Below are 13,813 nucleotides of genomic sequence, written 5' to 3'. Positions count from 1 at the left end.
GAGTGAAAACAAAATCTGCAGAATGAATGAGCAAACGGATTGTGGCACTGTGCTGCACGGCGCCATTTAAATGGGGGAAGCGAAAAGGAATGTAATAGTAGGGACAGTATAGGCAGGGGAATAGATACTGTTCTATACAGCCATGATTGGGCATTCTGAGGTTGTGTTGCATCCCTTAATGCTGAGGGTCGGGACTCTTTTTCTGGCTCGTGAGGACCTTGGAGTGGAAGGGGGAACAGTGGATTGTGGAAGTTCACCTAGAAACCAACGACCATAGGTAGAACTGGGAATGAGATTCTGTTGAGAGAGTTTGAGAAGCTTGGGTCCAAATTTAAATGCAGAATCTTGTGTAATAATCTCTGGATTGTTAGCTGAGCCAGATGCAAATTGGCATTGCGACACATAGATGAGACGGCTAAATGCATGGCTGAAAGAATGATGTGGGAGGCAGGGTTTGAAATTCATGCAGCATTGGCACCAGCACTCTGGAAGGAAAAAGGGAGCTATTCTATTGATATGGCTCCACATAAATCATGTTAGGGCCAATTGCTTGGTGAATCAAATAACCAGGCTGGTATATAGACTTTAAAAATAAATGAAGGGGGTCTGGGAAGAATCGGGAAAGGATAAATCCAAAAGCAGTTGGTGAAATTTTAAGGCAATTGAGCAGAGTCGCAATTTAGTTAAATGTAAGCAGAGTGGGCCAGGAAGTGAAAGTGATTAACAGAGGTAATAGGACTTTAATGACTAAGAGTACATCAGGGAAAATTAGAAAAAAGTTGAAGCTGAAGGCACTATATTTGAATGCATGAAGCATTCACAAAATAGATGAATTAATAACAAGAGAAATAAACAGATTTGATCTAATAGTGACTATGTAGACAAGACTGCAGGGTGACCAAAATTGGGAACTAAATATTCCAGGATACTTGACTTTTAGAAGAAGAAGGTGGCATGTAGTGGTGTGTTAGCCCTGATAATAAAGGATAGGATAAAGACAGTATAGAGAGAGAGAGAGAGGATCTTGGCTCAGAAAATCAAAATGCAGAAACAGTTTGGATGGAACTAATAATTAACAAGGGGCAGAAAACATTGGTGGGAGTCAGTATCAGATAGTATAAATGTGAAAATTTAATGTGCATATATGAGGGTAATACAGTAATCATGGGAGACTTTAATCTTCATGAGCAAAATAACTTTGCAGTAGTAACGCGGTGGATGGGTTCATGATGTACATTCAAGATAGTTTTCTCGTACAGCGTGTCATGGAATCAGGCTATTTGTATCTAGTATTGTGCAATAAGATAGGTTAATTGATAACTTTGCAGGAAAGGAGCCTTTGGAAATACTGTTAAAACAATAGTTTTACACATAGGTAATTTCATGATTCATATGTCTTTGGAATAAACTTCAGGTGTGGGGATTGAAGTTTTTCAATACAAGATAAATGAAAACTCCAGGTGAGAAGCTGGTAAACAAAGCTGAAGTATTTGCAATTCAAAGTCCCATATTTAGTTGATAAGGTCAGAGTTGGAAGTACGAAAATGCTAAACAATGGATGCCCCCTATCTGGGCTTCATGATGGACCCAGTGAGTCTGGTAGGATCACAATTGTCCCATTAGAGATATAAAGTATTTATGTAATTTTCTCAGACCAAAAAAAGGTTTGGAAGCAACAGGTTAAAACAAATGTAAGGTCTTAAAAGTATCCATATACTTTTCAGATCTAAGGACAGGTTTGGGAAGGGAATTGGAGATAATTAGTTTGACTCTATTTGGGACATCCCAGGTGTGCCATGTTGCAGTAGGGATAGATTGCAGGAAGGGTTTTTTTTGCTTTGTGTTTACCTGTATGCAATTTCTCAGAGGTGGTCAGTTGGAGCCTGGAAGCAGCTTTGAGTTAAGTACAGAAAGAAAATCTACCAGGGCTGTAGACCAGTAGCAGATGGCTATCCGAAACCAAGCGTTTTTTTTCTGATTTTCAAGTCACTGAACAAGAAAGCATTGAGGCCCATCCTTCAGCTGGGGTGTCCACAATTGTGAGGTGCTTAAGGAGTGATGGAGGGTTGCCTAACTGGATGCTAGTGGAAGAACTCCAAGGAATCTCAGACCTTGGAGAATAGTGGGAACACTGAGGAGGAATAAGCAAATCCCTGAAGCCTGTGGTTTGGTCCCAGGAGAAGTGAAGAAACCATCAAGATTCTGTAAGGTATCAGGGAACTCTTGGGTGGAAATAGAAGTAGAACAGGGAGTGTCCTGTTGGAATTTTGGGTTTAAAGAATGTGTTTATGAAATATACAGTTGGTCGTGCTTGTTTTGTTTCTCTTGCATTATAAAGGTTTTATTAAAGCGTGAAATCTTGTGGGGTAATTCCTTCAGTTAATAACTGAGAGTTTGGATTTCTTAAAGTGCTGGTCTCTACTGAGATCGTAACAATATATCTTCATATTGAACTTGAGTGTGACTTATGCTTAGTAGAGAACTATGGTTTGAAATCTGGAAAAAAACAAACTAAATAGGTATGAGGGACAAGTTGGCTAAAATAGATTGGGAAACTAGATTAAAAGATGGTAGTAAACAATGGCAAATAATTGAAGGTATAATTTGCCATGAATATATATTCCCCTAAGGAATAAGAGCACCACAGGACAATTGATCCAACATGGTTGACGAGAAGAAGACAGGTATTATGTGAAGGTCAAAGGCTTATAATGTTGTCATAAAGAGGAGTAAGCCTGAGGACCTGAAAACTGTGGTGACCCAAGGACTGTTAAGAATTAGGAACTTCAAGAAATTATTAGTAAAGAAATTCTGTAGGCAAAATTCATGGGACTAAAAGCTGAAGAATCCCTGATGGCTTACATCCTCGGGTTTTAAAAGTAGAGAATAATGAATGCATTGGTTCTAAACTTCCGGAATTCCTTGTGGATTGGAAGGTAGCAAACATAACCCCTGTTACTCAAGAAAAGAGGGAAAGAGAAATAGGCAACTGTAGGCCAGTTAGTTGACGTCAGTGGTATGGAATATCGGGAGGGGGTAGCGTTGTGGCATTGTCAGTGGACTAGTAATCCAGAGACCAAGGGTAATGACCCAGGAACCCGGGTTTGAATCCCACCATGGCAGATGGTGGAATTTGAATTCAATGAAAAGTATGTAATTGAAACTAATAATGACCATGAAACCATAGTCGATTGTCATAACAACCCACTTGGTTCATTGATGCCCTTTAGGGAAGGATATCTGGCTTACATGTGATTCAAGACTCTTTAAACTTCCTCGGAAATGGCCTATCTAGCAACCGAGTTGTATCAAACTGATAAGTAATGAAACCGGACAGACCACCCGGTATTAACCTCGGCACTGGAAACAACAGCAAGCTCAGCCCTTTTGACCCTGCGAAGTCCTACTTATTAACATCTGGGGGCTAGTGCCAAAATTGGGAGAGATGTCTCGCAGACTAGTCAAGCAACAGCCTCACATATCGCGCACTCAGAATCATACCTTACAGATTTTGTCCTAGACACCACATCACCATCCCTGTCCCCCCCAGCAGGGGTAGCGGCACAATAATATACAGTTGGGAGGGAGTCGCCTTGCGAGTCCTCAATGTTGACTCAGTACTGCAATTACTCAACATCGATTCCAGACCCCATGAAGTCTCATGGCACCAGATCAAACACGGGCAAGGAAACCTCCTGATTGTCACGTACCTCAGCTGATGAATCAGTCCTCCTCCGTGTTGAACACCACTTGGAGGAAGTACTGAGTGTGGCAAGGGCACAGAGCATACTCTGGATGAGGGACTTCAATGTCCATCACCAAGAATGGCTCGGTAGCACCACTACAGACCGAGCTGAATGAGTCCTAAAGAACATAGCTGCTAGACTGGGTCCGCAACAGGTGGTGAGGGAACCAACAAGGGGGAAAAACATACTTGACCTCATCCTCACTGGCCTACCTGTCGTAGATGCATCTGTCCATGACAGTATTGGTAGGAGTCACAAAATCCTTGTGGAGACGAAGTCCCATCTTCACATTGAGGATACCCTCCGCCGTGTTGTGCAGCACTACCACTGTACTAAATGGGATAGATTTCAAACAGACCTAGCAACTGGGCAGCCATGAGGTGCTGTGGGCCGCCATCAGCAGCAGCAGAATTGTACTTGGCCGCAATTTGTAATCATAGCCCGGCATATACCCCTCTACCATTACCACCCAGCCGGAGGATGAACCCTGGTTCGATGAAGGGTGCAGGAGGGCATGCCAGGAACAGCACCAGGCATTCCTAAAAATGAGGTATCAACCTGCTGAAGCTGAAACTCAGGACTACTTTCTTGCCAAACAGCATAAGCAACAAGCAATAGACAAAGCTAAGCAATTCCACAAGCAACGGATCAGATCTAAGCTCTGGAGTTCTGCCACATCCAGTCACGAATGGTGGTGGACAATTAAACAACTCTCACTAAAGGAGGAGGCTCCACAAATATCCTCATCCTCAATGATGTGGGAGCCCAGCACATCAGTGCAAAAGGTAAGGCTGAAGCATTTGCAGTAATCTTCAACCAGAAGTGCCGAGTGGATGATCCACTACTATTTTACGTTTCTGCTGTATTCAACACAGCCAATCATGCTATGTGCCTCTTCCTTCACTTTCTTTCCATGGTCCACTCCTACCTGTCACATGAAGCCAACACAGTTCAGGAAATGGCATATCCTCCAACTCCCACATCACCAATAATAATGGAATAATGGAAAACAAGGCAGAGATGGGAGATGGACATATTTACATTGGAATAAATAAGATGGAAGCAAAAAAAAGAAAATGGAAAAAATGACTTGCATTAAAACGATTTCTGCTGTTGGATTTCTTTGAACAGTTGTTCAATAGCTGGACAGGTTGAAAAATGCTTTCAATCAATCTAGGTTGGGAGCTGTACATGCTCCTTAAAGAAATGCAAGTTGTGGGCTTCTGGTCTATTCCTTTCCCTAGCTGCTTACTCAAGTTGACCCAAAATCCATAAAATTTCAGCTGAATGTCAATTATAATATCCTATCCACCACCAATACAGTTTACTTCCATTTGCGTGACATTTCCTGCTTCCCTTTTCCTATCCGTCTGTTGAAATCCTCATCTGCCTTCTTGTCTTGACACTTTCTTTTCTAGTGTCTGACTAAATCTCCTTCAACTCCAACTGCAAATCATCCAAACTGGTGCCTAGTCCATCACCCCTGTGTTAGTTCACATACCTTGATTTCCCACATCCCAATGGATGTAATTATGAAGTCCTTGCTCTCAACTACAAATCTCTTCAGTATCCCCGTGCCTTGCTTTTGCAACCTAGAGTAGCCTTGTGCCCTCCTTGCATTTGCTGGCCATTAAATCTGACTCCTTGGGCATCATCTCTCCTCCTGTTCTACCTTTGGTGGCAAAGCTTTCATCCACCGTAACTCTACACTGGAAAGTCTTTTCCCGGCCCCCTTTTCCTCTTTACCTCCATCCTTTTTAAAGAATCTCCTTCAATCAGAATTTTGTCATCTTTCCACATCTACCCCAAAAGGATTAGTGTCTTTTTCTTCTCTGAAGCAGTTTGGGAAGATTTTTTTCTGTGTTAAAAGATATTATATCAATGCAGCACATTATTGTCTATTTTATGTAAATACCCATTCCGGAGGCAGCATCCGATCATCGACAAGTTTGCTCAGATACAAAATTATATCATAGTCCTGAATGTGAAGAAAGTTGGGGTCTTTTTTTCTGGATTGTGACCAATCCAGACGAGATTTGTGTAGGCAAAATCCATTTATTGGAAGCCTGCTGTAGGGGAGTTAAAATATCACCAATATATTTTTCTCTGCAGTATTTTGGATAGCAATAGCAGGTGTCAGCCATAGGCAATTGGTCGTCCTCGCTTGCCTTTGAATCGCAGGCTCTAGGTTCAAATCCCGCTCCAGGGTTTGGGCGCAAAGATCAAGGCTGAGGTCGCGCTGAACTGTTCGATGTGCTGTCTTTTAGGTGAGACATTAAACCAATGCCCCATCCGCTTGCTCGGGTGGATGTTAAAGGTCTCCTGGCATTATTTCGAAGAAGAGCAGGGGAGTTATCCCTGGTGTCCTGGCCAATATCTATCCCTCAATCAACATCACATAAAACAGATCCCTTTAGAAACTGCTAATGTTTAAGAAGATATTTGAATTCCAAGTGATCAACTTAAAGGAATCACACAGGATTGCAAATTTTAAGACTTTTACTGTACCAAACAAATTAAAAGCAACATTGACTAAACATTATTTAGTAGACAACTAATACTGTAAACTGCAGTGAAAAAATGACCCTTGTTAAATGCTTTAATACAACCAATAACCCCAAGTCACATACATATACATTATAATACAATCTCCACAGGGTTACAGTCTTTCTAGGAAGTCATCCACAGCTTCCAATGGGTACACATCTCCCTGATTCAGTGAGTCGTAACATAAGTGGCTATCAAAAGGCGCTTCCCTCAGTTTACGGAGAATTTCCAAGATGACTACCAGCGGTAAGGCCCACTCCAGCGATATCTTCTCCCGGCTTGGGCAAAGTAGATCTTTCAGAGTAGTTAGATTGCCACGGGATGCATTTTTTCGACCAGAGACCGTCCTGTCCTCCCTCCTACCAAGTACATGCAGCCTTCTCTCTTTCTGCTTTGCAGTCTTTTGTTTCTGTGAGCCCTCTCTCTCTGCTGCCCAAAGTCTGTCCATAGTTATCCCAGCTGCCTTCGTTTTTGTTTCCAGGTGTGAAATACAGCACCTTGTTCCCAGTAAGCCTCAACCTGGGCACTCCTGTCCCCATGGTAACCAAGCCTCTCAGGCTTCTTGTCAGGCAGAATTTGAAGCAGATCACATGACCCTCTTCATTCTTCCATTTTACTTTGCAATAAAGAGACAGCCTCAAAATGTAATCATCTTATAAAATCTCTCATTCATAACAAGATGACCTGATCATTTTCACATTGCTGTTTGGAGTTTCCTGTCTGCAAAAATGAACAGAAGACACTTTGATGCTTCTCAAAAAAAAACAGGTTTCTTCAATGCCCAGATGTTAAGAGCATAATGGGACAGAGCTCTTGTTGAGAGTTCGGCACAACTTCATTAACATAATGGATGGAAAACCTTGAACAACTTGTGGCCATATTTGCATAAGAGCTTGCACTGTTTTTCCGTGTCTGAATTTTAATATTGATATGTTTTTGGAAAACACGAGCTTTTAGAAAAAAATTGAATGAATTCCTTTTAGTGGGGGGGGGAATGGGGTAAATATTTTCGATCTGCATTCACGGCTCCATGGTCCCTTGCTCATTCGCTTTAGTAAGCAGAAAAATGAAAACTCGCAAGCAAAAACAGGCTTCTTTTTAAACCACGTGCAAGTCCAGGAAAAATCGAGGCACGAAGGTGATATTTTGATGGTCATTTCATCACCTTGTAAAACAAAATCCAAAAAAAGTACGGTAGAATACAAGGTGATGTTAGTGAAATAAAAATAAGCAATAAGTGTGCTCTTAGCACCACATAATCAATGGAAGCAAGTTAGTCCAATTTACTGCAAAAATAATGATCTACAGCTAAAATTCCTATTTTTCATTATGTGGCTGATTTCCCCAAGTACCAGCCCAAAGGTTCAATTAATACTAGATATATACGAAATCTGATTATTTCACATAATTTCAATTCACCCCTCCACAGTTCCTACATCCAGAGACCAAATCATTAAGCAAAACACCATGATCCATCCCATCATTATTCAATGAATCAAGTGACAAGAAAGAAACCTTCATTAGGTCAAGGTAAACTGAACTTTTCTCGCACTGCTTCAGTGGGAATGGATCAGAATAATCGTGCAGACTACATTTAAGGGTCTCTGTTAGCAGCTATTGAGAAGAAAACTTGCATTGTGGTAGCACTTTTCATGACCACTAGATATATCGAAGTGCTTTACAGCCAGTTAAGTACTTTTGAAGTGTAGTCACTGTTGTAAAGTAGGAAATGCGGCAGCATCAAAGTGTCTTCTGTTCATTTTTTTAATCTGAAATTTATCACATAATTGCAGTATGTATTCAGTCTTTGCAAATAAACCTAAGATATGCTTCCACCCACCCACCCCTTTCCCAACTGTATTTGTGACCTGTACCAATTACACATATATTAATTGACTTATTCTACATAGAAAAAAATTGATCCTCTTACAGCACTGGACAGAAATCCATACTGTATTTGAGTTGCAATCCTCTGCTTGGCTTTCATGTCGACTGATCATCTTTGCATTCCAACTAGAAAAATACTCCTTCAGTTTTCTTCATAATAATTGGTCTCCAGTTGCTCTAATGCACCTGTATTCATTTATTATAGCAGCTGTTCAAACTGATAAAACAATTTCTTGGTGAGGCAATTTTGTTTTCATTTTAAGTATGGGAAATAAATCAAGACTATGTTCATAGCTTGATGAAATCCAACCTAATGAGTGAGAGATTTAATTTAGCAGCACTTGGCGTAATACAGAAACCACCAAGGGAAAATCTGTTTCAGGGTATTACTCTTTCCATACAGTACTGCTATTTGAGCTATTTCTTTTAGAATTTTAAGTCTATAATTACATTTCAAATATTTCATAATGTGTAAGTTTACTTATGAATGTACTGCAAATTTGGTGATTGAAATAATCAAAAAGTTTATTAGTTTACTATTTCTTTACCCATGACTTATGTTTGATTTATTAACTAATTAGTATTATTGTGATGGATTACACTTGAATACAAGTGATGTGTTGCAAGGTGCTTATTTCGTAAATTGCTCATCTGTTTGCCTGATAAATTATGCAGGATTACAGCTCTTTCTATATAAGTTAACATCTTTTCTAGCAGTTGAAACCCTTCCAGCGTATAGAACGTTTTCTAGATTGCATTAATGGTTTGACAACAGTATTCACAAAATGAAAACTACCTCCAAAGTTTTTTTTTCCCAAGATAAGCAGCTACTCATATTGAGCTGGAGTGCTGTGTTCGTCTCTGTTAATATTTAACGTGTGTGTGTGTGTTTTCAAATTACAAATTAGCTGGAATGCGTTTCTTCCTGCAGTTTCCGTTGACAGTAATGTGGTTCATTTCACAGAAAATAACTGCAATCGCTCATTCTCTAAAGTTACCTGCCTTGCCAATCTGCAAGCAAGCAATCATGGTAGAATCTAAGCTTTTGCCAAATGTGATTGCATTATTAGTAACATAATGGTTAACCTTCAATATGCTTGTTTTTGGAAAAGCCTTATCTGTGGTATACTTTTGATGATGAAACTAGTTGTATTTTTTTTTAAATGACAGACTCTCAGTTCTGTGGCAGTTGGGTCCTTCCGAAGAAGCACAAATTGCTTTTATAAACGATGTTAGAAAGCCGTTTTGATCGATGTTGACTTTCCTTCTGTATCTTTTCATACAGCAGCAGAAGCAAGGCAAACTGTTCTTTTTCCAAATAAAACCAGCTGTTTTAAAATTTAGTTCTTCAGTTCGATTGTTGATGGCACACAAGTCAAGGAAATGCTATTCTGTTAGAATTTAGCTCCTTTGAGCAACCTGGGAGAAGCGCGAGTGAAAATTTAAGCAATTCACTCGGAGGGGAAAAGTTGAAATCCAATTCATCCACATTGCTGTTGGGAGCCTCGTGCTACCTAGCATAGTGCAGTAGAAACTTGTTGACTGCATTTCACGATAAGCGCGATAGGGGGATGAAGTGGAAGCAAAAGGCTTCCAAGAATGATTTGTGGGGAGGAGAGGATGAAACTAATTTTATAAATGAATCTTTGTGTGTGGTAACAGAACACTTCTAAAACTTAAGTCAGTATGGAACAACAGGTGAAGTTTTTTGACAATGAACTGAGCCATGTCATCTGAATCATGTGTGCCTATCATTGCAATTTTTAATAGACGGTTACAGGCCTACCCACTATTTTCTCTGTTTACATGCAGCAAGGACATTTGGCCGACGAAGAGGTAAATACATTTTTAATACTCAGTGTTTGCTTGTCGACTATTTCAATGCTATACTGGAGTGATTAACAATTTTCAGATGCTTGTATAAATCTTTTGGCTGATTGGCAATTTTTTTGGTGCCCTTTTTGTGATTATTCCAAATGCAATAGAGAGCATCTAATGGTTCTAAATTAGAAGCTTGCAGTTTGTTGCTTTGAAACTTCTTTATAAATCTTGACAAAAGTGGTTGTTTCTTTTTAAATCTGTGAAATTATGGCATCAAATGGCCTGTTTTTAATTGTGGCTGAAGAAATAATAATTCTTAAGCAACAGCTATAGAAACACATTTTTGAGATTTCCTTTGAGCTTGGTGTTTTATTTATTTGAAGTAAATGGATTTGTTTTTGTTTCTTAACGCACTGTTATTTTTAGATCCGCTCATGGTACCCAGAGAGAGGTTCTGAGTGCAAACCAGGTGTTTCCCCACAGAGGACAAACAAGAATCTGTGGTAGAATCACCCTAGGCTACCGGAGGTTTTATTTGCCTCGCCATCTGGCCTTTGAGTGGATAAGGGAGACCATGAAGAAAATGTTTTAATTTACTGTTATATGGGAGGGTATAAAATGCATTTTTCTAAGTATTTCTCCTTGAGTTATTTTTCCTTTGGATCACATTCAGCCGTGTGGGCTGATGGTCTCGGAGATGCACTTCAGTTGCCATGGCCACCACTTTTCAAAGGTCAGCCATGAGGGGCACATGTTCTCCCTCTGTTCTCACAATTACTGATTTACATATGTGTACTGTCGTATGTCAGGGGGTCAGCCATGGCTCAGTTGGTAGTACTCTTGCTTCTGAGTCAGAAGGTTCCTGGTTCAGGTCCCACTCCACATCTTGAGCCCAAAAATCAAGACTCACGCTCCAATGAGAGTGCTGCACTGTCTGAAATGCCATCTTTTGGACAAGATGTTGAACTCTGGCCTCCATCTGCCTGCTCTGGTGGATGGAAAAGATCCTGTGGCACTATTTTGAGGAATAGTAGAGGAGCTATCCCCAGTGTCCTGGCCAAGATTTATACCTCAATCAAGATCACCCAAGTAGATTATCTGGTCGTTATCACATTGCTGTTTGTGGGAGTTTGCTGTGTGTGCATTGGCTGCCATGTTCCCTACATTACAATAATAGTTGCACTTCAAAAAGTACTTCATTAGCTGTAAAGCGCTTTGAGATATCCGAGCATGAAAGAGCTATATAAATGCAAGTCTTTTTTTTTTTAAGTGGCCTATAGTTTATTTGGAACAAGCTACATAGTTGTTGACCCTCCAGCATTTTTTAATACTGCTAGCCTGGTGATTTAAGTTACTTTCATGCATCAGAAAATCTTTATTTTTTTTTAGTTTTAGTCCCATCCATTTAAATTGAAGTTATATTTAATCTACTAAAAATGTAAAAATATAGTTGCAGAATTTAAATGCTCTTTTAAGAGCCAGACTTCAATGTAGAATAAATAAGACAAATTCCCTTGTGTCAAGAATCTGTGGATGGGACTCTGCTAATTATCACAGTAAAAACTACATTTTTGAAAGGACAGTATATTTTATCCAATGATCACAGTATTTTAATGGTTTCAGTTCGTGTCCTTCAAGTCAACTGCACTATTAAAAATGAGATGTATTAACATTTGCTTGTAGGATGGTATACTGACCTACATTTCAAAACATCAGGTTTAATAAGTTCATTCTATTATGAAGATTTTTTTTTACCATATTTAATGATGTCGCTTACTATAAAGAATTTATTAAAAGCAAGTAATTTTCTTTTGTTAGAGTGGGCACCAAAACCCCTAACATAGCCCATGGGTCTGTAACATGCTTAGTTTAATTTGACTTGAGATGGCAAGGCACCTAACTGTAGCCTCTCCTTGTCAGTATGGTGTGACAAGTTACTCGTTTGGGGGGGTGGGGGGGTGGCGGACGGTGTATATTTGAATCTTCAGGATGAAGTTTTCCCTCTCTGGATGAAATGGAATACTTTGTTCATGAAAATGCTCCACAAAACAGCCACTCGTGAGTGTTGGTCTTAGCCATCTTGCTGAGATGCTTCTTTGCTTTTAAATGCTCAGCTGCTTCAAGGTGACTAATTTCTTGTTGCATGCAAACCAATGCTCTTGGTGACATGTAAATTCTCTAAAGAAGGTGGATAATTAATTCCAAATGCTTAATTGTGAAAGAGTTGTCCAAATTAAATTTCACAGCCCTCCCCTTCTACCTGTGGCTCAATGGGTTTAGTGGTTTTTCACTGTACCACATAAATCTGGATAGGATAGGAGTCAGGGACTGCCAGCAATCTCTAATTTATAAACACTTGTGAACGTAACTTGCACGTATTGAATGAGATGCTGGAGAGGTAACAACTGCAGCTTGTGAAACCCTTGTTTTGCTATGATTTGCCACTTTCATTTGTGATGGTGTAAAGTCAGAAAATTGAAGAAATACATTTTCCACTCTTAACTGATCACTAATTCTTACTCAATTTTCCCAAGTTAATGCAAGAAATTTAGGAGCAAATTCTTCAACGTAGCTTCTAAAATTACATGCAGTTACTGGAATTAAAAAGGAAGAAAATATGGAAGTGGAATTGATTGTAGTTTATAGTTGTTTCCCCCATTGGTTTATAGGAATGCCACAGTAGTTTGTTTAACAGCAGAGAATGTAGCTTTTATTTTGTAGTTTCTGAACAATTTTACAAGCACAGATCCAAAACATTTATATTGGCTGTATGCAATATTGTTTACAGTTTAGATGTACACTAGTGTAATATCTAATGATCATCTTTATATATTTGTATGTTTTAAAATGATATTCCATGGGCTAGCTGGAATTGAGAAACCTTGTATAATGTGTGTTGATGCCAGGAAAGAGACATATATATGTTTTTTTAAAAAGTGCTGTTTTTTTTTCCTTCAAGGCAAAGTTGTTTTAAAGGCAACAATCCCTGAATGATCACTGAATTGTCTGCAGTATTAATCATGAAATAACTTGAATTAAATTGACCCTTTGACTTTAACCAGGCTGTTGAATCCCAAATTTTCTAGTGAATCATTAGTGCTTATGCATCCTTCAACTAACAATTTGCATGTATCTTAATTTAGACTTTGCTTCCTTATTTTACCTGATCAGACAAGCCCAAATTTTTTGAAAAAACATTTTGAAGGAAATGTTAGCCCACTCATGAACTTTACGTTACCCATATCAATTATCAAATATTAGAAAACCAAAATGTAATCATCTTTTTAAAGTACTCATTCTGTAAGTTTTTTTGTTAAAGATATTAAATACTTAAAATTAATATATTCTGACAATTACATCTTCGTGCTGAGTTGCAGCAAATTGGTAACAGCACAGAGTTTTGCTCTGTGGGAGAGTTTTACAATATATCTATTGAAGCGTCAAGAGTAATGTTCAGGTTCTTTTTCACTAGATGGAAGTGTAAACTGTTTTCCAGGTCGTTCTTCGCTTTTTCCTATTGAAGATGGTTTCCTTGATGATGGTCATGGTGACCAGTCTCTGACATCAGGTTTAAACTCTCCAACCCGCTGTCAGAATGGTGAAAGGGTGGAACGTTATTCACGAAAGGTCTTTGTGGGAGGCCTACCTCCAGACATTGATGAAGGTACATTTGCAAGATTTGTTCAGACCACTAAACATGTCAAAATGCTTGGGTTCTTTTTGACTGTTAACACTATTCTCCAATCAGTGTATTGTGGAAGTATTTTTGACAGATTTAACTTTTAATAAATCCCTGGTGTGATATCTCCTGT

The 13,813-nt window shown here is 39.2% G+C and overlaps 1 protein-coding gene across 8 annotated transcripts in view; it reads left to right on the top strand.

Annotated features, from left to right (window-relative positions):
- cpeb3 (cytoplasmic polyadenylation element binding protein 3) overlaps window positions 1-13,813 on the top strand; it is a 120,605-nt gene that overhangs the window by 50,941 nt on the left and 55,851 nt on the right. For 5 of the 8 annotated variants that reach the window (XM_078564947.1, XM_078564944.1, XM_078564941.1 and 2 more), the window contains exons 5-6: window positions 9,993-10,016; window positions 13,498-13,665. The exons of 1 other annotated variant lie outside the window; for it this stretch is intronic. In XM_078564947.1, coding sequence (XP_078421073.1) covers window positions 9,993-10,016; window positions 13,498-13,665 — 192 coding nt within the window. The remainder of the gene's footprint in view (window positions 1-9,992; window positions 10,017-13,497; window positions 13,666-13,813) is intronic. 2 more of the 8 variants (XM_078564945.1, XM_078564943.1) reach the window with 1 other exon arrangement.

The sequence above is a fragment of the Cetorhinus maximus genome, chromosome 20 (assembly GCF_964194155.1).
Source record: "Cetorhinus maximus chromosome 20, sCetMax3.hap1.1, whole genome shotgun sequence".
Taxonomy (NCBI): Eukaryota; Metazoa; Chordata; class Chondrichthyes; order Lamniformes; family Cetorhinidae; genus Cetorhinus; species Cetorhinus maximus.
The sequence above is the reverse complement of the archived record's forward strand: the minus strand, read 5'-3'. Positions and strand labels throughout refer to the sequence as shown.